Source organism: Strix uralensis, chromosome 5 (genome assembly GCF_047716275.1).
Source record: "Strix uralensis isolate ZFMK-TIS-50842 chromosome 5, bStrUra1, whole genome shotgun sequence".
Classification (NCBI taxonomy): domain Eukaryota; kingdom Metazoa; phylum Chordata; class Aves; order Strigiformes; family Strigidae; genus Strix; species Strix uralensis.
The window spans coordinates 79,404,482-79,420,812 of record NC_133976.1 but is presented as its reverse complement, the minus strand read 5'-3'; the positions used below and the strand labels follow the sequence as shown (position 1 = coordinate 79,420,812).

The 16,331-nt window shown below is 39.3% G+C and overlaps 1 protein-coding gene across 1 annotated transcript; it reads left to right on the top strand.

Moving 5' to 3' along the window:
• Positions 1 to 766: 766 nt before the first annotated feature.
• Positions 767 to 16,265, top strand: GLT8D2 (glycosyltransferase 8 domain containing 2). The gene is made up of 10 exons (XM_074871878.1): positions 767 to 885; positions 2,813 to 2,857; positions 4,283 to 4,378; positions 5,582 to 5,750; positions 6,866 to 6,983; positions 8,977 to 9,061; positions 12,431 to 12,543; positions 13,198 to 13,364; positions 15,017 to 15,129; positions 15,967 to 16,265. Exons 2-10 carry the CDS (start codon positions 2,839 to 2,841, stop codon positions 16,137 to 16,139), a joined length of 1,053 nt encoding a protein of 350 aa, XP_074727979.1. The 5' UTR covers positions 767 to 885; positions 2,813 to 2,838; the 3' UTR covers positions 16,140 to 16,265.
• Positions 16,266 to 16,331: the final 66 nt, after the last annotated feature.

The following is a 16,331-nucleotide window of genomic DNA, read 5'->3' as shown; positions in this document are numbered from 1 at the left end:
CTTATTGCATTCAGTACTCATTAAAGTCTTGTTTTATCATATAGAAGGGAGGCCCCTAGAAGGAAGGGACAGAATCTGAATAAAAGAAGTGGTGTAGAAATAAAACTGCAAAAGCATTCCAGAAGAGTTTAGGAGGCAGAGTATCAACATGTGCTGGTTACCTTAATCTAAGGTCCCTTTGAATCTAAATCAAACCTGTGGATTCAGATTCTCTTAACTGCTCAAAGATTCAGAAATTATTCAAGTCAAAATGCATCTTCAGAGTTGAATTTTGCAAGTTTCCCTTAGCTTTTGACTTGCAGGAACTCTGCAAACAGACATTGGAAAAACTTTGGCTTTCAGTTTGGCATGTTGTTGTTTGGCTCTTGCACACTAGTTATCTGTTCACATTTACTGTAAATAATGACTAGAAACCTAACCTGCAACTAGACTGTTGAAGTAACTTCTGGAAGGGTTTGTTTCCTTTCCTTTCCCCCACCCCCTTAAGACTTTTTGTCTTATGGGATTTGTTTGCAATCTGCTCGCTGAAGCTCTGAGGCAAGTTTGCCAGATCTGGGGCTGCATCATCGTTCTGCACATCTGGAAGTGGTTTATGGGCTCTCATTCCTCCAGTGCGGCGTCTGGACTCTCTGCTATTCCTCAGCAGCAGAGAAAAGAAAACCAGCACAACTCCAAAGTAAACTCTGAAGAGCTTGAAAAAGGAATTGAATCTTAAAACTGTTACTGTGCCCTGTAAGGCCCTTGTGCGGGGGACTTCAAAGGAGGATGATGGTCAAGGAAGCTTTGGCAAGAGTGCTTACAGCTGTGGGCTATCTAGGATCCGAGTAAATAGCTCTACAGCCCTTCAGGAGAGAGGAGTCCTGAATACTGTGCTGCTTTGAAGAGGTAAAAAGACTAATTATGCAGGAAATATCTGAGCAGTAATGTCACTGTTAGCTTTCCCTTCTACAGCCCCTCGTTTTGTTACAGGATTTGGCAACTGAATTAGGGTCTGCCAGGTTCCAGGAACTAATGGCTACAGTCAGGAAAAATTGAGTAAATATTTGCAGAGGAACAAATATTTTTCTCTTTCCTTAAAAATCAGTGGGTAATCAATCAGTGTTTCTCAGGCTTAGGAATGCTGTAGTTTTAGAACTCAAACTTGTACAAGAGTCTGTTTGAGTTTGGATTTTAAAGTTTAAAATGTGGTTCAGTTTATGCTGATTTAACGATTTCTGAAGATATCACGAGGCTGTGGCTATCCAACTTTCATCTTGCAGTGATCATCAATATTGTTTGTGACTATCATTACAAATCTTAATTAAAAGATAGTAGGCAGCTCTGTGGAGATCAGTGGAAGATCACTGCTAGCTAAAGTGGGGTTAGAAAGTTACTCCCAAGAGTGTAGGGGCTTGTGTTGTCTCTGTTTATCTAAACAAGTAAACTTTTTTAATGGCTGAGAAGACAATACTTGTGTGTAATGCGTGAGAGAAGGGCTTTCTCAGCAGTGGGGTTTTTTTCACCGATAAGCTTGATTTTCTCTCTGTGTAAATTAATGCCACATGAAGAGAGCGGGCTGCTGGAATGTAGATAAGTACTGCAGATGCGTAGGGACTTCCAGAAATACTCCTCTCTTGCTACAATTTAGTCATCTGTTGGGACCTAAATACGTGTGAGTATAAGTAGTTTGTAAACAAAGCATCATCTTAGCTTTTTTAATATTTTTATTGTAATTTGTTAGTTGAAAAAGGGACTAATTTAGGATACTGCCTGAACTTGAGCATTAACCAATGAGAGGTGGTCAGTTTTGTGACTCAGGTTTCAAGAATTCTTGCTGTTCCGTCTGTCTTCTCAAGGAGTTGGAATGAACTTCATGTTTATGTGTGCATACAAACTGTCATATATCCTTATCTGTGCTGTAATGTATCCATATCTGTATGTATGGGAACAGGAAAAAATTGTTTCTGTCCTATATACAGCTACCATAGCAAAAAGGTTAGATCACTTAGTTGCATTTTCCCCTCCCCTGCCCCCCCACCCCAACTTCTGCTGCTGTTTTTTACTATTGGGTTGCAGGTTTTTTTCCCCCCATAAACAGTATTTTTGGGTCCAGAACTCACCTGAACCCTTGTATTTCCCATAATCCTGTATTTTAGGGATTATGTTTTGTCCTCTCAAGCATAAAGTCATGGCCACTCTTGGGCCTGGTTTAGAAGTACAGTTTTAGGGAAGTCTACTTCATTTTCTTCAGCATCACAACTAATGTGCTTAAATACAAGCTACATTGCACAAACTTCCCCCTTACTGTTCGTGGAAGGCTACTGCTGTTAGAAGATATTTTCACTATTGCTCTGAAATTTTCTGAGAGTTTGAAAGCTGCTGCTCCAGTGTAAGATTCCCATATGTTTGGGAACATACTCCAGCAAGAGATTAGTATTTGTGATTGTTATTATGGTTTAGGTGAGATCAGCGATAAATGTAAATGTATTTACAGATTGCATCAGTGGGTGTTTTAATACTTCTTTGCACATTACTTTAAAATGTGCTAAAAACATCTTAGTTATTACTGAGGTAGGTGATTGGATGGAATTTATTAAAATGCTGTTGTTTTCAACCTATTAGTAGCTTAAATTAAAATATGTAATAGTTCTAGCCCAGAATAGTAGTTATTTGTTCCAGAAAAGGTATTTACAAAGACAGAGTTCAGTTTTACCAGGTGAACAGTAAAATTTGATGGTGCAAAATCTTGTCCCTGAAATAAATAACTAGTATTCACTGCTGGTATTAATGATTTGTCTCTCTCTTTTCTTAATTTATTTTTATTTTATCACAGATCACAGTTCTCATCCAACAGGACACATGGCTCTTTTAAAGAAAAGTAAGAGAGATTATAAACATTTGAAATATATATTTTAAAAGAGAAATGTCAAATGCAATTTCTCATGCAGCAATTTTCACAGTTGCATGCAAATTTATAGTTCTAGTGTTGCTAAATTATGCTTAACTTTTAAGTATACAAATAAGCCTTTTCCTGTTAACTAAGTCAGATAAGTACAGCCATAAATCCCATTAATTTAAAATTACTCACTGCTTTACTGCATGAGACTAGGGGGTCTGGAATTTCCCACTAAGAGTTCAGGTAGCTGTTGGTTTCGTGTGGGTTGTGCCTAGAGCACTGAACCTGGCTTTTTTACAGAACTCTGCATATTAATGCTGTTCATACTCACAGCTGAGGTGTGGCCCCAAGAAATTTGGGGTTCTCATCAGCTGTCAGGGTCAGTGACTGAAAATTGAGTGGTGCATGCCTCCAGTTGTGCACGCAAAATTTCTCTGAAGTCAGTGGGCTGTTTCCTCAGCTGATTTAAATTAGCATGGGTTTGGTGATTTATGTTTACCAATTTCAATTTTCATGCCTAGTTCTGACCAGTTGGCCCTTTTGATTGAAATAGTTCAAAACTTTGTTCCCTTTGCTCTTTCGTACACCTTAAATACCTTTTATGGTGGTGCAAAAGTAACAAAAGTAGTCCAATACAAAGAACTCCTATTGTCAAAGTCACTGTTGATGATGGCAATGTATTCCTTCCCCGTTGCACTCAGTGAACTGTCCTGGTACCAGCTCATTGTTGGTTTATGTTGAATAACTTACACTTCTGCAAGACAGTCTGGTAGGAACTGCAAATCAGAATATACAGTAAGGTCTTTGCTGTTGCATGCTTTGTTTTGATTTTACTAATTAAAGTAACCGTGCCAAAATGTTTAAGTATTTTCAAGTATTTCAGGACATTTCTGGTTTCGGTAGCGTGCTGGGTTTTTCTAGGGTTTTTTGTGAGTTTTGCTCAAATACGCCTTGAGGATCTGAACATTGAAATTGAAAAAAATTCCTCCTGTGTTTGAAGTTTTATTAGGGAAGCGTGAGAGAAGGAGAAGGCTAGGTAAAAATAAACTCATGAACTCCTGTGATAATAAACAGATAACAAACTAGCCAAGAAGAGAAATGGTAAAATTCAAAAACCTGAATTTCCTAGTATGGATAACCCATATATATTGGGAGCATAATGATTTACTGAGCAAATTATCCATGAAAATCAGGTAGCTGGAAATGATTGTAACGGGGGAGAGATACTGTTATGTTTTTAACATAAAATTTTTAGCTTGATCAAATGACAGGAGAAAGGAGAATTTGGTAAACACAGAAAATACAGATTATGATATGTACTGGTTGCAAATCAGTTTTAAAAACCCCAGTGATACTGGGCGATTAGTTATTGTACTGATTGTTAACAAATTCTCCCTTTTGTTTCAGTTAACCAGATCTTACTGTTACTTCTTGTCTTAACTGTGTGTGCCATTTTGTATAACAAAGTTCACCAAGTGCCATCTGCATTAAAGAATGAAGCAGGTAAATGACTTGTACTTCTGTTTCATTTATGTTCTTGTTTTGTGTTCCTTCTCTCTTCATTTGAACCGTGCTTTTTGTCTTACTGAATCCTGTTTGCCCTGCAGTAGATGAGCTACTCGCGCTGTTGCATATGGTCTGGGATGTGGAATTTTTTGCTTCTGAGTTACTTGAATAAAATAGTCAGAAATCGATAGTAATGACTAAGAATTGGCATTCTGATTCGAATTTTTATCCAGGTGTCACTGATGTAGATGGAAGCTGGACTATATGTTTATTTGTGCTGAACAGTATTGGAGTTGTCAAGTGATAATAAACTTTGATCACAACTTGCCCCTTTGGGAATGTTCTTGGCCTACCTATTCATTCCAGATAGACCATCAAATCTTGACATAATCTACAGCAGAAGTTTTTGCTGGAATTTTTATAGTGACAGAAACCCCCTAGGGTTGATATGGTTGGACTGGTGTTGAATGTTTATACTAATAACTTACTCATTGTTCCCAAGATAAACAAATTCTGTCTTGGTATAAACATTTTTTTTCAGTGTATTTTTGTTGGGGCTGTTATGGGTTTAACGGTTATGTTTTAATCAGTGTAAATATATCCATGTAAGTTTGTAAGTTAATCAGTGCTAGGGATAAAAATCTTCCTTAGCAGTCATGTGAACTGATTCAGTAGTGTTTAGATTTTTTTCCTTCTATCATTAGCAACTTCCTGCTGGTACAAAATTTTGCACTATTCCTTTCTAGCCTGCTTCCCAAAGAAATAAAGCTCATGCCATTGCACCATCTCTTCGATTTACCTCTTTCCTTTGATAATTTTGGAACCTGTTGTTCAATTTGTACTAAATATAACTGAGAAGCAGAAGTCTCAAAGGTATTCAGATGTCTTCAGGTTTCATGTGAATAAGCAGCTACATGGAAGACAGGCTGAATTGTGCTGAGTAGAAGAGCCAAAACTCTGTTGTATATTCTGTTTGGAGGCATCCAACAGTCCAGTCAATCTGCATGTAGTTCTGGATTAGTGACAGCTCATGCTGTGTGCCTTGCCAGATGCGGATGTGTATAGGATGTGGTAAGGAAATGAGGTGATTGTGATTTGATTCCACTGCTTATGGAACTATATACTCACCCCTATGACCCAAATCTGATATAAAAAAGATTCTTAATTTTCTATTATAATGCATAGTTTTGTTCCTTGTAGTTGATTTGGAGAGTCCTGAGGAAATGGAAGAAGAAATCCCAGTTGTAATCTGCGCTGCTGCGGGCAGAATGGGTGCAGCTATAGCAGCAATCAGTAGCATCCACAGCAACACAGAGGCTAATGTTTTGTTCTACATAGTTGGGCTGAAGACTACCATCCCACATATTCGGTATATACCAGGCTTATTTTGCTTCATGCTGTAGTTAGGACCAGGGTATTGTTCCCCTTAGCATGGGCGTAGACTTTGGAGGACTTTTCAGAGAAGTGTTTCTCCTTTTTATTTAGGTAGTGCTATTGGTAGCAATCCCCAGGGTTCTCTACATGTAGGAAGAAGGATCATTTTGCCCTACATAAGGCACTGACTGGTATAAAGGGGTGTGAAATAGCCAGACCATGCCCATACCTGTGCCTCTCTGCCTTTTGTAGATGGGCTGCAAAAGAGTCTGTAGTAAGGCGAGTATATACATACTTACTTGTCACAATCCCACTTTGTGGCACTGCACTTACCTCTCATCTGGCACTGTGTCTTAAACTTCAGAGTAGAAAAACTTGCAGTTTAAAGCTAGTTCCAGCTAAGAGGGTGTATTAAAGGTTATAAATAGAGGCCCAAAGCAGCTTGTAATGAAAGCAAGTTTGGGTATTAAAATTTGCAAACATTATCTAAAAGAGGAGGAAGTTGTGAATCAAAATTAAAGCAGTATTTCTTAGCAGTTCTCATCTCTGGCTACTGCACTTCTGTATCCTGTGTGCCCGCAATTTGTGTCAAAGTGTAAAGATGTAATGTGTGGAGTTCCACGGGGAGTTTTTCCCATCCAGTTCATCAGTAACCTAGATAAGTGGAGAATGTTCTTTATGAATGAATCTGCAATTGGCATGAAGCTGGAAAAGAGACAGCAGCTATATCAAGGACAGGAGCTGAAAACAAACTAATCATGATGAATTGGAAAAATGAACTGTAAAATGTGATGAAATTCAGTAGAGGTAATGACAAGGTAATGTAGGTGGGAATAGCTGGTTGTATTGGCTCAGGGTGAAGCAGGAGTCTGGTAGCACTCATTTGGAAAACTACAGAATTATGACTAACTGATCACACTGATTCACTGCTTTGGGGTCTTTTTTAAGAGCAGGTTAAACAAATGTCTATGTGCAATAGCTGTAGACATAGTGATTCTGTCTTGAGATAGAAGAGTTTGAGTGAGCTTTCAAGGTCTCTTATTCTCCTGTGAGTCTGTGAATTTAATACTGGAAGTACTTACCGCACACTCAATATTTCTTTTATCACAGAAAATGGATTGAAAATTCTAAACTGAAAGAAATAAAATTTAAGGTTGTGGAATTCAACCCTATGGTACTAAAAGGAAAAATCAGACAAGATGCATCACGTCCTGAGCTACTGCAGCCTGTGAGTAAATGAACACCACGTAACAAATTTTCAGGATTTTTAACACTTATTACAGATTTTAAAATATTCTAGATCTCTGTTCCATTACACAATGAGGGTGTAAGCCAGAGAAACCACATCAGGTCCAAACGCTATGCCCTCAGGAAGGAAAAGTGCCCTATGGCAAGCTCCTTGCAACTTGTCTGTCTTGCTGGGACCTCATTATTTGGTGACATAAACTCAGTAATTTGTATGTGTCATATCTTTAAGAATGTATTCATAATTTATTAGAGGAAGGATCTGACAGTGTTTCGTGTGCCTCCGTGATGGAGAGTTGGCTGCATTCTGCACATGTCCAGGGTTAATTCAGAGGCTAACGAGTAATGTATTACTGGCTGTCAGAAAAGGCAAATCCGATGTTAGAAATTATTAGGAAAGGAGTAAGGATCAAAACAGAGAATGTCATTATGCCACAATACAAATCCATAGTTTTCCCTTATCCTACATACTACATGAAATCTTTGTCCCCTTATCTGAAAAAGATGTAGCACCACCTGGAAATGTTTCGGTCTGTTCAGAATGTTTATTCTTGCTGCCCTTCTCTGAGCCTTTGACATTTCTAATTCATGCAAGGAATCAGTGGGTTAAAACGGTTCAGCCTGGAAACGTGGCTTCTAGCGTGACAATAGCCTACGGAACTGAGTGGCATGAAGGACTGGATGGGGGATGGTTTCTCAGTCTCTCTTCTAATGCAAGTACTAATGGACATCAGATTAAATTAGTAGGGGTCACAGTCAGAACAAACAAGAAACATTGCACGTTTTTCATGTGATGAGTACTAAATCTCTAGAATTCCTTGCTGAAAGGTCTTGTGAATGTAAAAATTTACAGGGATTCAGTGAGGACTGAAATTTATATTTAGACAGATCACATCTGGTTCAGGAAATCCGTTGAGCTGAAAATAGCTGAAAGCTAGGAGAATACTTGGAGCAGCTTTTATGTATGCTTGCTCTATTCTTATTTTTCACTGAGCATCTGCTTAGAACCACTCTGAAAGCAGGTGCTGGGTAAAATGGTCCAAATTGGTATGGCTGGTCTTACGTTCTCAGTCTCCTTTCCCTCTGCTGTGTTCTTCGTTGCTATTGTAGAAGTTGTTATCCTGCTTCTGTGCCACCAGGCAAATCATTCCTATAGAGTGGAATGATGACACTGTTAAATTTGAAGTCTTTTGTACGATGTGTGCTGTAAAAATGCATTGGGAAGAGCATTGCCAGCAGGTCCAGGAAGGTGATCCTTCCTCTTTACTCGACACTGGTGAGGCTGCATCTGGAGTACTGCGTTTAGTTCTGAGCTCCCCAGTACAAGAAAGATATGGACTTACTGGGCCGAGTCCAACACAGGGCTGCAAAGGTGATTAAGGGACTGGAGCATCTTTTATATGAGGAGAGGCTGAGAGAGCTGGGGCTGTTCAGCCTGGAGAAGAGAAGGATCAGGAGGATCTTATCAGTGTGCATAAATACCTGAGGGGAGGGACAAGAGGCAATGGGCACAAATTAAAATATATGAAATTTCCTCTGGGCACAAGGAAAATTTTTTTTGTTGTTTTTTTATGGTGAGGGTGGTCAAACACTGGAGCAGGTTGCCCAGAGAGGCTGTTGAGTTTCCATCTGTGGAGATATTCAAAACCCCACTGGGCATTGGCCCCAGCAGCCTGCTTGGGTGGAGCCTGCTTGAGAAGAGGGTTTGGACAAGATGATCTCAAAAGGTCCCTTCCAACCTAAATGATTCTGTGATTATGTGAAGAAGCAACTGTTTGGGGTTGCTTGATAAGGGCCGTAGTAAATAATATAGGAAAAAATAATAATGGATTAAAGATACTAGTAGATGGGGGGGAGGAAGCTAGTGCTCGGTGAAGAGAGAAATTAAAACTGATTGTTAATAGAGACAGAAGCATGAGACTACTACATTAAACAGCTTTACCATATAGTCTTTACCTTTTTTTTCTGTTTAATAGCTGAACTTCGTTCGATTTTATCTTCCTTTGCTTATCCAGAAACATGAGAAAGTAATATATTTGGATGATGATATCATTGTTCAAGGTAAGCTGTCATCCAAAAAGCAGTTTTTAGCAGAATTAAACTCAAAAGTTATTGCAGCTTTTACAGTCGTTTGGAAATATGAGATATAATGGAAACTGAGGCAACTGCTAGGAGTGTTGCACTCCAGAAAACTACAAATAATGTTTGTTTATTTAAAGGAAAGTCTGAAGAAGAACTCTCCATGTATCTTTTGAATAGTTGATTTTGATCAAAATTGTATGTATGAGTTTCCTTTTCATTGAATCTGGTCAATTGCTGAAAGATATAATGGATTTCACTTGGATGCTGCAATATTTATTGTGAAGTAATGTGACATGCATTTCCTGCTAGAATTTGAATTCCCACACATACTACCAGTTCCTTATCCAGAATTGCTGTTCTTGAGAGCAAGAGGAATTTACTCAAATAAGAGGGTTAAAAGTGTAAACACTCAAAATATGATTTTGAGCATCTTCAGCTCAGAAGCCATAGCAATTTGCAGAATCATGATCAAAGATTTCAGAGTTTCTAGACAAATGGGAGCAGTGAGAAGACATTAAAATCCTGAAAAATCTCCCTTTTCATACAAAGAAATCTAATTACACAATTATTTTTTTAAAGATTAATTTATGGGTTTTTTTCTCTTCTGATTCCCAGTATATTTTTTTTCCTCTGTAGAGTTGTTGTCCTTCCTTGTTTATCATATTGTTTTCTTGTTATTTTGTAACACTTTTTAAATCAGAATGTTGTGGTTTAATCCTGGTGGGCAGCTAAGCACCATACAGCTGCTCACTCACTTTCCCCCATCCCCCCCCCCAGGGGGATGGAGGAAGAGGAAAGGAAGAATAAAAGCAAGAAAACTTGAGGGTCAGGATAAACAAACAAACAAATAATTGTTTAATAAGTGAAGGGTAGATGGAAGAAGAGAGAAGAAAACAAAACAAGTAATGCACAGGCAATCACTCATCACTTCCAGTGGGTAGACCGATGCCCAGCCAGTTTCCCCGCAAAAGTTGGCTAACGCCCCCCAGACACCCCTTCTTCCCCTTTTATAGCTGGGAGTGACTTTATGTGGCATGGAGTATCTCTTTGGTCAGTTCAGCCATCTGCCCAGTTGCATCCCCTCCCAGCCTTTTGTGCACCCCCTAATCTATTCCCTGGGGGGCAGAGTGAGAAACAGAGAAGGCCTTGATGCTGTGCAGCCACTGTTCAGCAAAAGCTAGAACATTAGTGTGCTATCAGTACTGTTTTGATCAAAAATCTAAACCCCAGCACCGTGAAGAAAGTTAACTCTATCCTAGCCAGGTCCAGTACACGGGGACAACAAAACCATTTGACCTATCCTTGTTCAACGTTAAAGGGATGTTCTAGTGAAATTTTCCTTTGGAAAGGACTGAGTATAACTATAATAAGTTTTTTGACCATAATTAATCTTTGCTGTAAGAACATTAAGATCAGTGAATTTACACATGACAAAGGTATAATTTTATTCTCTACTGTTTCTCTGCACCTTTTTATAGTTTTGCCTCTTTAGTGGCAGATTTCAGAATATCTGCACTTAAAGGGACTGCTATTAGATGAAATAAATATGATATGATAAATCTGAAATGTAAAATACAATTAATCTGCTCTGCCTGTCACATTTGATTTGCAGTAGACTTTGTATCACTGTTCTTCAATGTGTGTTTCCAATGGTTATCTCTGCTTTTTGGTTTTGTTGTTCTGTCATCAATGGGAAACAGCAATATTTAACTCTTTGAAAGGTTCTTCAAGTCTTCATTTACATGAGCTTCAGTTTCATGAGCACTTTAAGCTGAGCCCACCTCTTCCCCTGCATCCCTCCTTGCACCTGCGCAGGCGTTCACCAGAAATGTGATTACTTTCAGCCTGCATTAGTTCCCTGGTAGGAGTCAAGGCAGTGTGGCCAGGAGAAGAGAGGCGTTAGGGCTTTCTCTGACATTGGGGTGTCAGTTTATGTCAGCTGATAGCGTTTCTGGAGCCGCGAGGTAAAGGTGCCGTTTCACATTACAGCTCATGGTAGGCTGCTGCTGACAGAAGTGGCCTCTCCTGTCCCCGGGCAGCTCCTGTTACTTGTGTCACAGTTACACTTGTGCAGCTGCAGAATAAGCTGATTCAGCTGGTTGGCCGGGCAGAACACTAGCAGTACAAAAAACCCCCCAAACTGAAACCTTTTTGCTGTGAGGTGAGACTGTTCTCTGTCAGGTGTCTCTGCAGTGGGAGTGAGACTTCTGACAGGGTAAGGAGTGAATGGGGTTTTTGGGGCTTAACTTTGGGATCACTTATTTGTTGGTCATTGCTTTCTGCAAAGCAGTGAGAATGAAACATACTGAACTCAGGGTGTCAGCCAGAATTGTTTCTTTTTTTTTTTTCTTTTTCTGCTTTCCTCTTGAAAAAGCAGAAGCTATTTAGAATCAGGAGAAAATACTTAGCAAGGCATGTTGACCTTCAACAACTGAATGTCCAATTAATTAAAATTCTATTTCTTGGTGGGAAAACCAAGTTTTCCAACCAGCCGATGAGTTCAGACAAATAAATAATCTCTTCTTATTTCAGAAATAGTACTTCCAGTGTCTGCAGTATGGGGAATGTTTTTGGTTACTAGTCTTTTAATGAGCTCACCTCAGGCTGCTGCACCATATGTGGCCTTCCAAGAGAATTCATCTTACCTGTGACAGACTCATGCCCAGCAGCAAAGCCGGTAGCTGTGGGGCGTTTGGATGCAGACTCACTCAGTTGCTGTGGCAGCGCTGCCACCTGCCCTGAACCTGTTCGGGCACATCTGGTAGTCAGGTGATGAGTGAAATGCCAGGCGTTACATTTTTTCCCTGCACCAGCAAGGAGTCGGGTGGTCTGTGAGACCAGCAGGGATGGTCGAGTGTGACAGGCACATTTCAGCTGGTCAGTGCGGGGAATCCAGGTATCTTACTAGGAGGTATAAACATGGTAACACCAGGAAAAACCTGATCTGGGCAAGAGATTGAAGTGGCACTTCTGTGGGACTTGAAGAAGCTCAGAAAAATTGCCTTTGCCCTCCCTCTCCAAAGGCAAGCTCTAAGAATGTAGAACTTTGTAACCAGGCTTCTTAACAGTGTAACTGGCTTCTGCTGTAGCTGATCTTGGACATTCAGACCAGAATATGGAGGTACTGAATACTGATGACAACACCTAAAGATTAGACCTTAGACATCCAGGTACAGGACTCAAATTTGAAAATCGTCCCGTATTACAAAATTCAGCCTTCATTTAATCTGTGCTATCCCCTCAAATCGGTATGTTTGTAAGTAACATATATGAGAACAGAAGTTATTCTATCAACTCTGTAGCAGTGCAGTAGGTTTCTTCTTATGCTTTTGACTTTCCTGTGATCAGGTGACATCCAGGAACTCTACGACACTAAGTTAGCTCCTGGACATGCTGCAGCTTTTTCAGATGACTGTGATCTGCCTTCTACACATGAAATGGTTAGAAGTGTAGGGATGCAGGTAAGATGCCATTTTGGAATTCTAATAATGAATGTATTTACCCACAAATGTAAGATGATTTTATACATTTTCCCCTAAGTGAGTTATGTTTTTATTTTTTTGGTAGTTTTGTAATAGTTTTACAGGTAATTAAGAACTTCTTTTTGTAGTAACTCTGTAATGCTATGCAGAGTTCTTTCCTGTGATAATTTAAATCTCTTGTTCTTTGGATTCTGCTAAATTATGTTTGATGTTTTGCCATCAGTAGATCATGAGCACTTATGGAACATCGAATGAAGACAGAATATATATTTGTAGTCATCAAATTGCATATGAAACTTAGGAAAACAAGTTTAAATGCTAATTCCTGAGCTGAGTTCCCCAGAATTGTCAGTGAGTCCCTCTGGCATTACTGCTGTACGAGTAATGCTACATCATTTAGAGTAAGCTACAGAAAGGCAAACATGTGGTGAGAGCAGAGCCTCATCACACTCCCATGAAACAATACTGTGAAAAAAGTAATTCAGTGGCTGGAAGTATCCTGCCTTCAACCATCATCTACAAACTCAGCTTTGGGAGCGTGTATTTAGTCTCCATGTATGTGGTAGAGAGGTGCATTTACACTTACCTTTATAGAGAATCATAGGGGATAAACATACTTTTTTTATTTCTTAGAACACGTACATGGGATTCCTGGACTACAGAAAGCAAGCGATCAGAGATCTTGGCATCAGCCCCAGCACCTGCTCCTTTAATCCTGGAGTAATTGTTGCTAACATGACTGAATGGAAACATCAACGGATTACAAAGCAGTTGGAAAAGTGGATGCAAAGAAATGTGGAGTATGTGTAGAAATCTAGCTTTGTGCTTTACTTCTAATACTCAGTTTACATTTTTATTTTCTCTTTTAAAAGCTCTTACAAATTTTTTAACTCCAAACAGTCTTTCTTTGAGACCTCATCAAGTGAAGTCACTCACCTTCCATTATTTCCATCAAATCTGACCAATTGTGTACCAGGAAACGGCCACCTGGAGTTTTACTCCTGTGTTTAATTGCAAACCACACTTAATCCTGAGGGACACTGAGAACACGTGGTTCTTGTTCTGGGTGACCAGCATCACTTGGGATCAAGCCACTTATGATCTTCCCTTCCTGAGGCTGCCTTAAAGAAGGAGGAATGTTTCCTTGTTTGTGTGGGGTGTCTCCTATTGTAATGTCAGCCAAACTGTAACTGGACACCATATTTCTTAAATACCAATAGAAAACACTTACTATAGATGAATGAAATTTGACATGAAAGGTACCTTTTTGGTATTGACCATGAATAAGTCATGACAGTGAAACAACACTGTTCATTTTTTATGCTAGTTCACTAACATTAAAAATGTTGCAAACTTGTCATTTATTTTCCTTCTCTGCAGAGGGTTAAGTTTAAATTTAGTAAGGCTAAACTGAAACTGAATAGCTTGTGCTATTGGACTATGTCCTTTACTTGTTAATTTCAGAAATGAACAGAGGAGAGACACAAATGATAAGCATGTGAACAAATGAAAAGCCAAATGTCTTTCTCTTGCTCTGCTTATGTAACATATCCTGACAAGCTATTTCTGTGCTTCCAGAGTTTGAAAAAACTCCATGAATATTACTGCAAATTTTATCTATAAAGTTGATTTTATACCTTAATAACACATTCGTGTTCCTTTTAGGTGGATTTTGAAATGACAGTGAAATAAATTGCTTAGTAGTTGAAACCCATTTTTGAGGGAGGTGATGATTTTTTTGTTCTGTGGCCTCTAAGTATCCCCTGGTACTTCCCAGGTTTCCTCCTGTGGGGCTGGGTGGGTGGGTGGCACCACTGTGTGTCCCACTGCAGGGGTGGCTTCGCCCCTGTGCTGACTGGCCGGCCAGGCCTCAAGCACACTGTGGCCAGACTGTGGCTGCTACCTCCTAATGCCTCCCCTTACAGTGATTTGGCTTTATCTAGCCCTGGATTTATCACAAAATTCATAGGAAATGGATATCCTTTAGATGTTAGTTTGTACTAACTAGAATGTCAAAATCTGATTTGAAGTTAATTTATGGGTCTAAAAGCTGGGGGAGGGAGGAAAGGGGAAGAAAGAGGGAATGAAACACCTGGAAACATGTATATTTTCTTAAGACACCAGGCTAGATTGTTTGATTCCTTTATGTTAACAGCTTTCCTTCTACTCTAGACTGTCGGCCTTGCAGACTATCAGCAGTGTGTAGAAGTAACTGGCATCATGTTGGGTCTGACTCCCATTTTGCTTGGTAGCAATGATTTATCCAACAGGAATTGGAGTTGCAAATACAAGCAATTAACGTCGTTAGGAAGGAGTATGCTGAAAATTGGTCTGTTCAAAATGATTTTGAATTTTGCCAGAATACTTCTTTTTAATCTTCTGCCTTTTGTACTAAAATTCTTTGATTGATGTTTTGATAATCTTTTTTTTTTTTTTTTTCTCCTTTTTGCAGGGAAAACCTCTACAGCAGCACCCTTGGGGGAGGTGTGGCAACCTCTCCCATGCTGATTGTATTTCATGGAAAGTATTCCACTATTAATCCTATGTGGCACATAAGGCATCTTGGTAAGTTCAACTTCCCACCATTTGCAGCTGTAATGAAATAAAGTGAGCGGTTTGTAAGACTCCAATATAGAACCTTATCCTACTTTTCCACGATGCATTCATTACTTTATACCACAGATCTGCAGTACGTAATCCCTGCCTCCCCCAACACTCTTTAGTCCTGCTTTCTTCAGGGTAGGGCAGAACGTGGGGGTTCCTCATGGGTGTCACGACACAAATACCTTAACAGGGCAAGCAAACAAAATAGTTGCACCCCCTCAAAAAAACCCCCCTGAAACCCTAACAGTCATTAAATTGGATTAAAAAAAAAAGGAAAAAAACAAATACCAAGGACAAAGGTAGTTACATGTTTGACCTGTATTGTCATAAACTATGGAAACAATATATGAAACATCTCAATATCCTGAGAGACTGAAAAACTGAGACACTCTTTTAGTAGGCACAGTGGAAGAAGATGGGATGCCTGGCAGTGTTTGTCTATTCAGCAGGATGTAGTTACCTTTCACCTGGGAATGGTGAATTATCCTGGGGAAAAGGTAATGGCTTAGCTGGTATAGTAAAATGAACTATAAGAGGATTTTTTTTTTTTTTTTAACCCCAGCTATGCCAAGATGTTAAAAGTGTTGAGAGGAAACTCGCTGATTTTTTTGCTGCTGCGTTAGAGGCATGAAGCTGAAAAAAACTACTCTATCATACAACTGGTTGTCTATTGTGAAACCATACTAATTAGATTTCTTAAAAAAAACCCCACACCTGAACTTATCTCACTCCATAGTTTCTTCCATTATTAAAAACTGATTTAATTTTTTTTTTTTTTTTTTAAATCTACCCATGCAGGTTGGAGTCCCGACAGCCGTTACTCTGAGCATTTTCTTCAAGAAGCTAAATTACTTCATTGGAATGGGAGATACAAGCCTTGGGACTATCCCAGTGTTCACACTGATCTCTGGGAAACCTGGTTTATTCCTGACCCTTCAGGGAAGTTCAAATTAACTCGTCCTGATAGCTGATACTGAAACCACTTCAGTGCATCCATATGCTATGTTTTGCAGTATGTGATAGTTTGAGATGCAACATGTTGTATAATTAACTGATTTTAGAAAACTAAGTATTTGCTAAATATATGAATAAATGACCACCAGTTTTGTGTGCTTATGGCTGGAGAGGGAGGCTGGAGTGAGAGTTACACAGTTCAGATTATC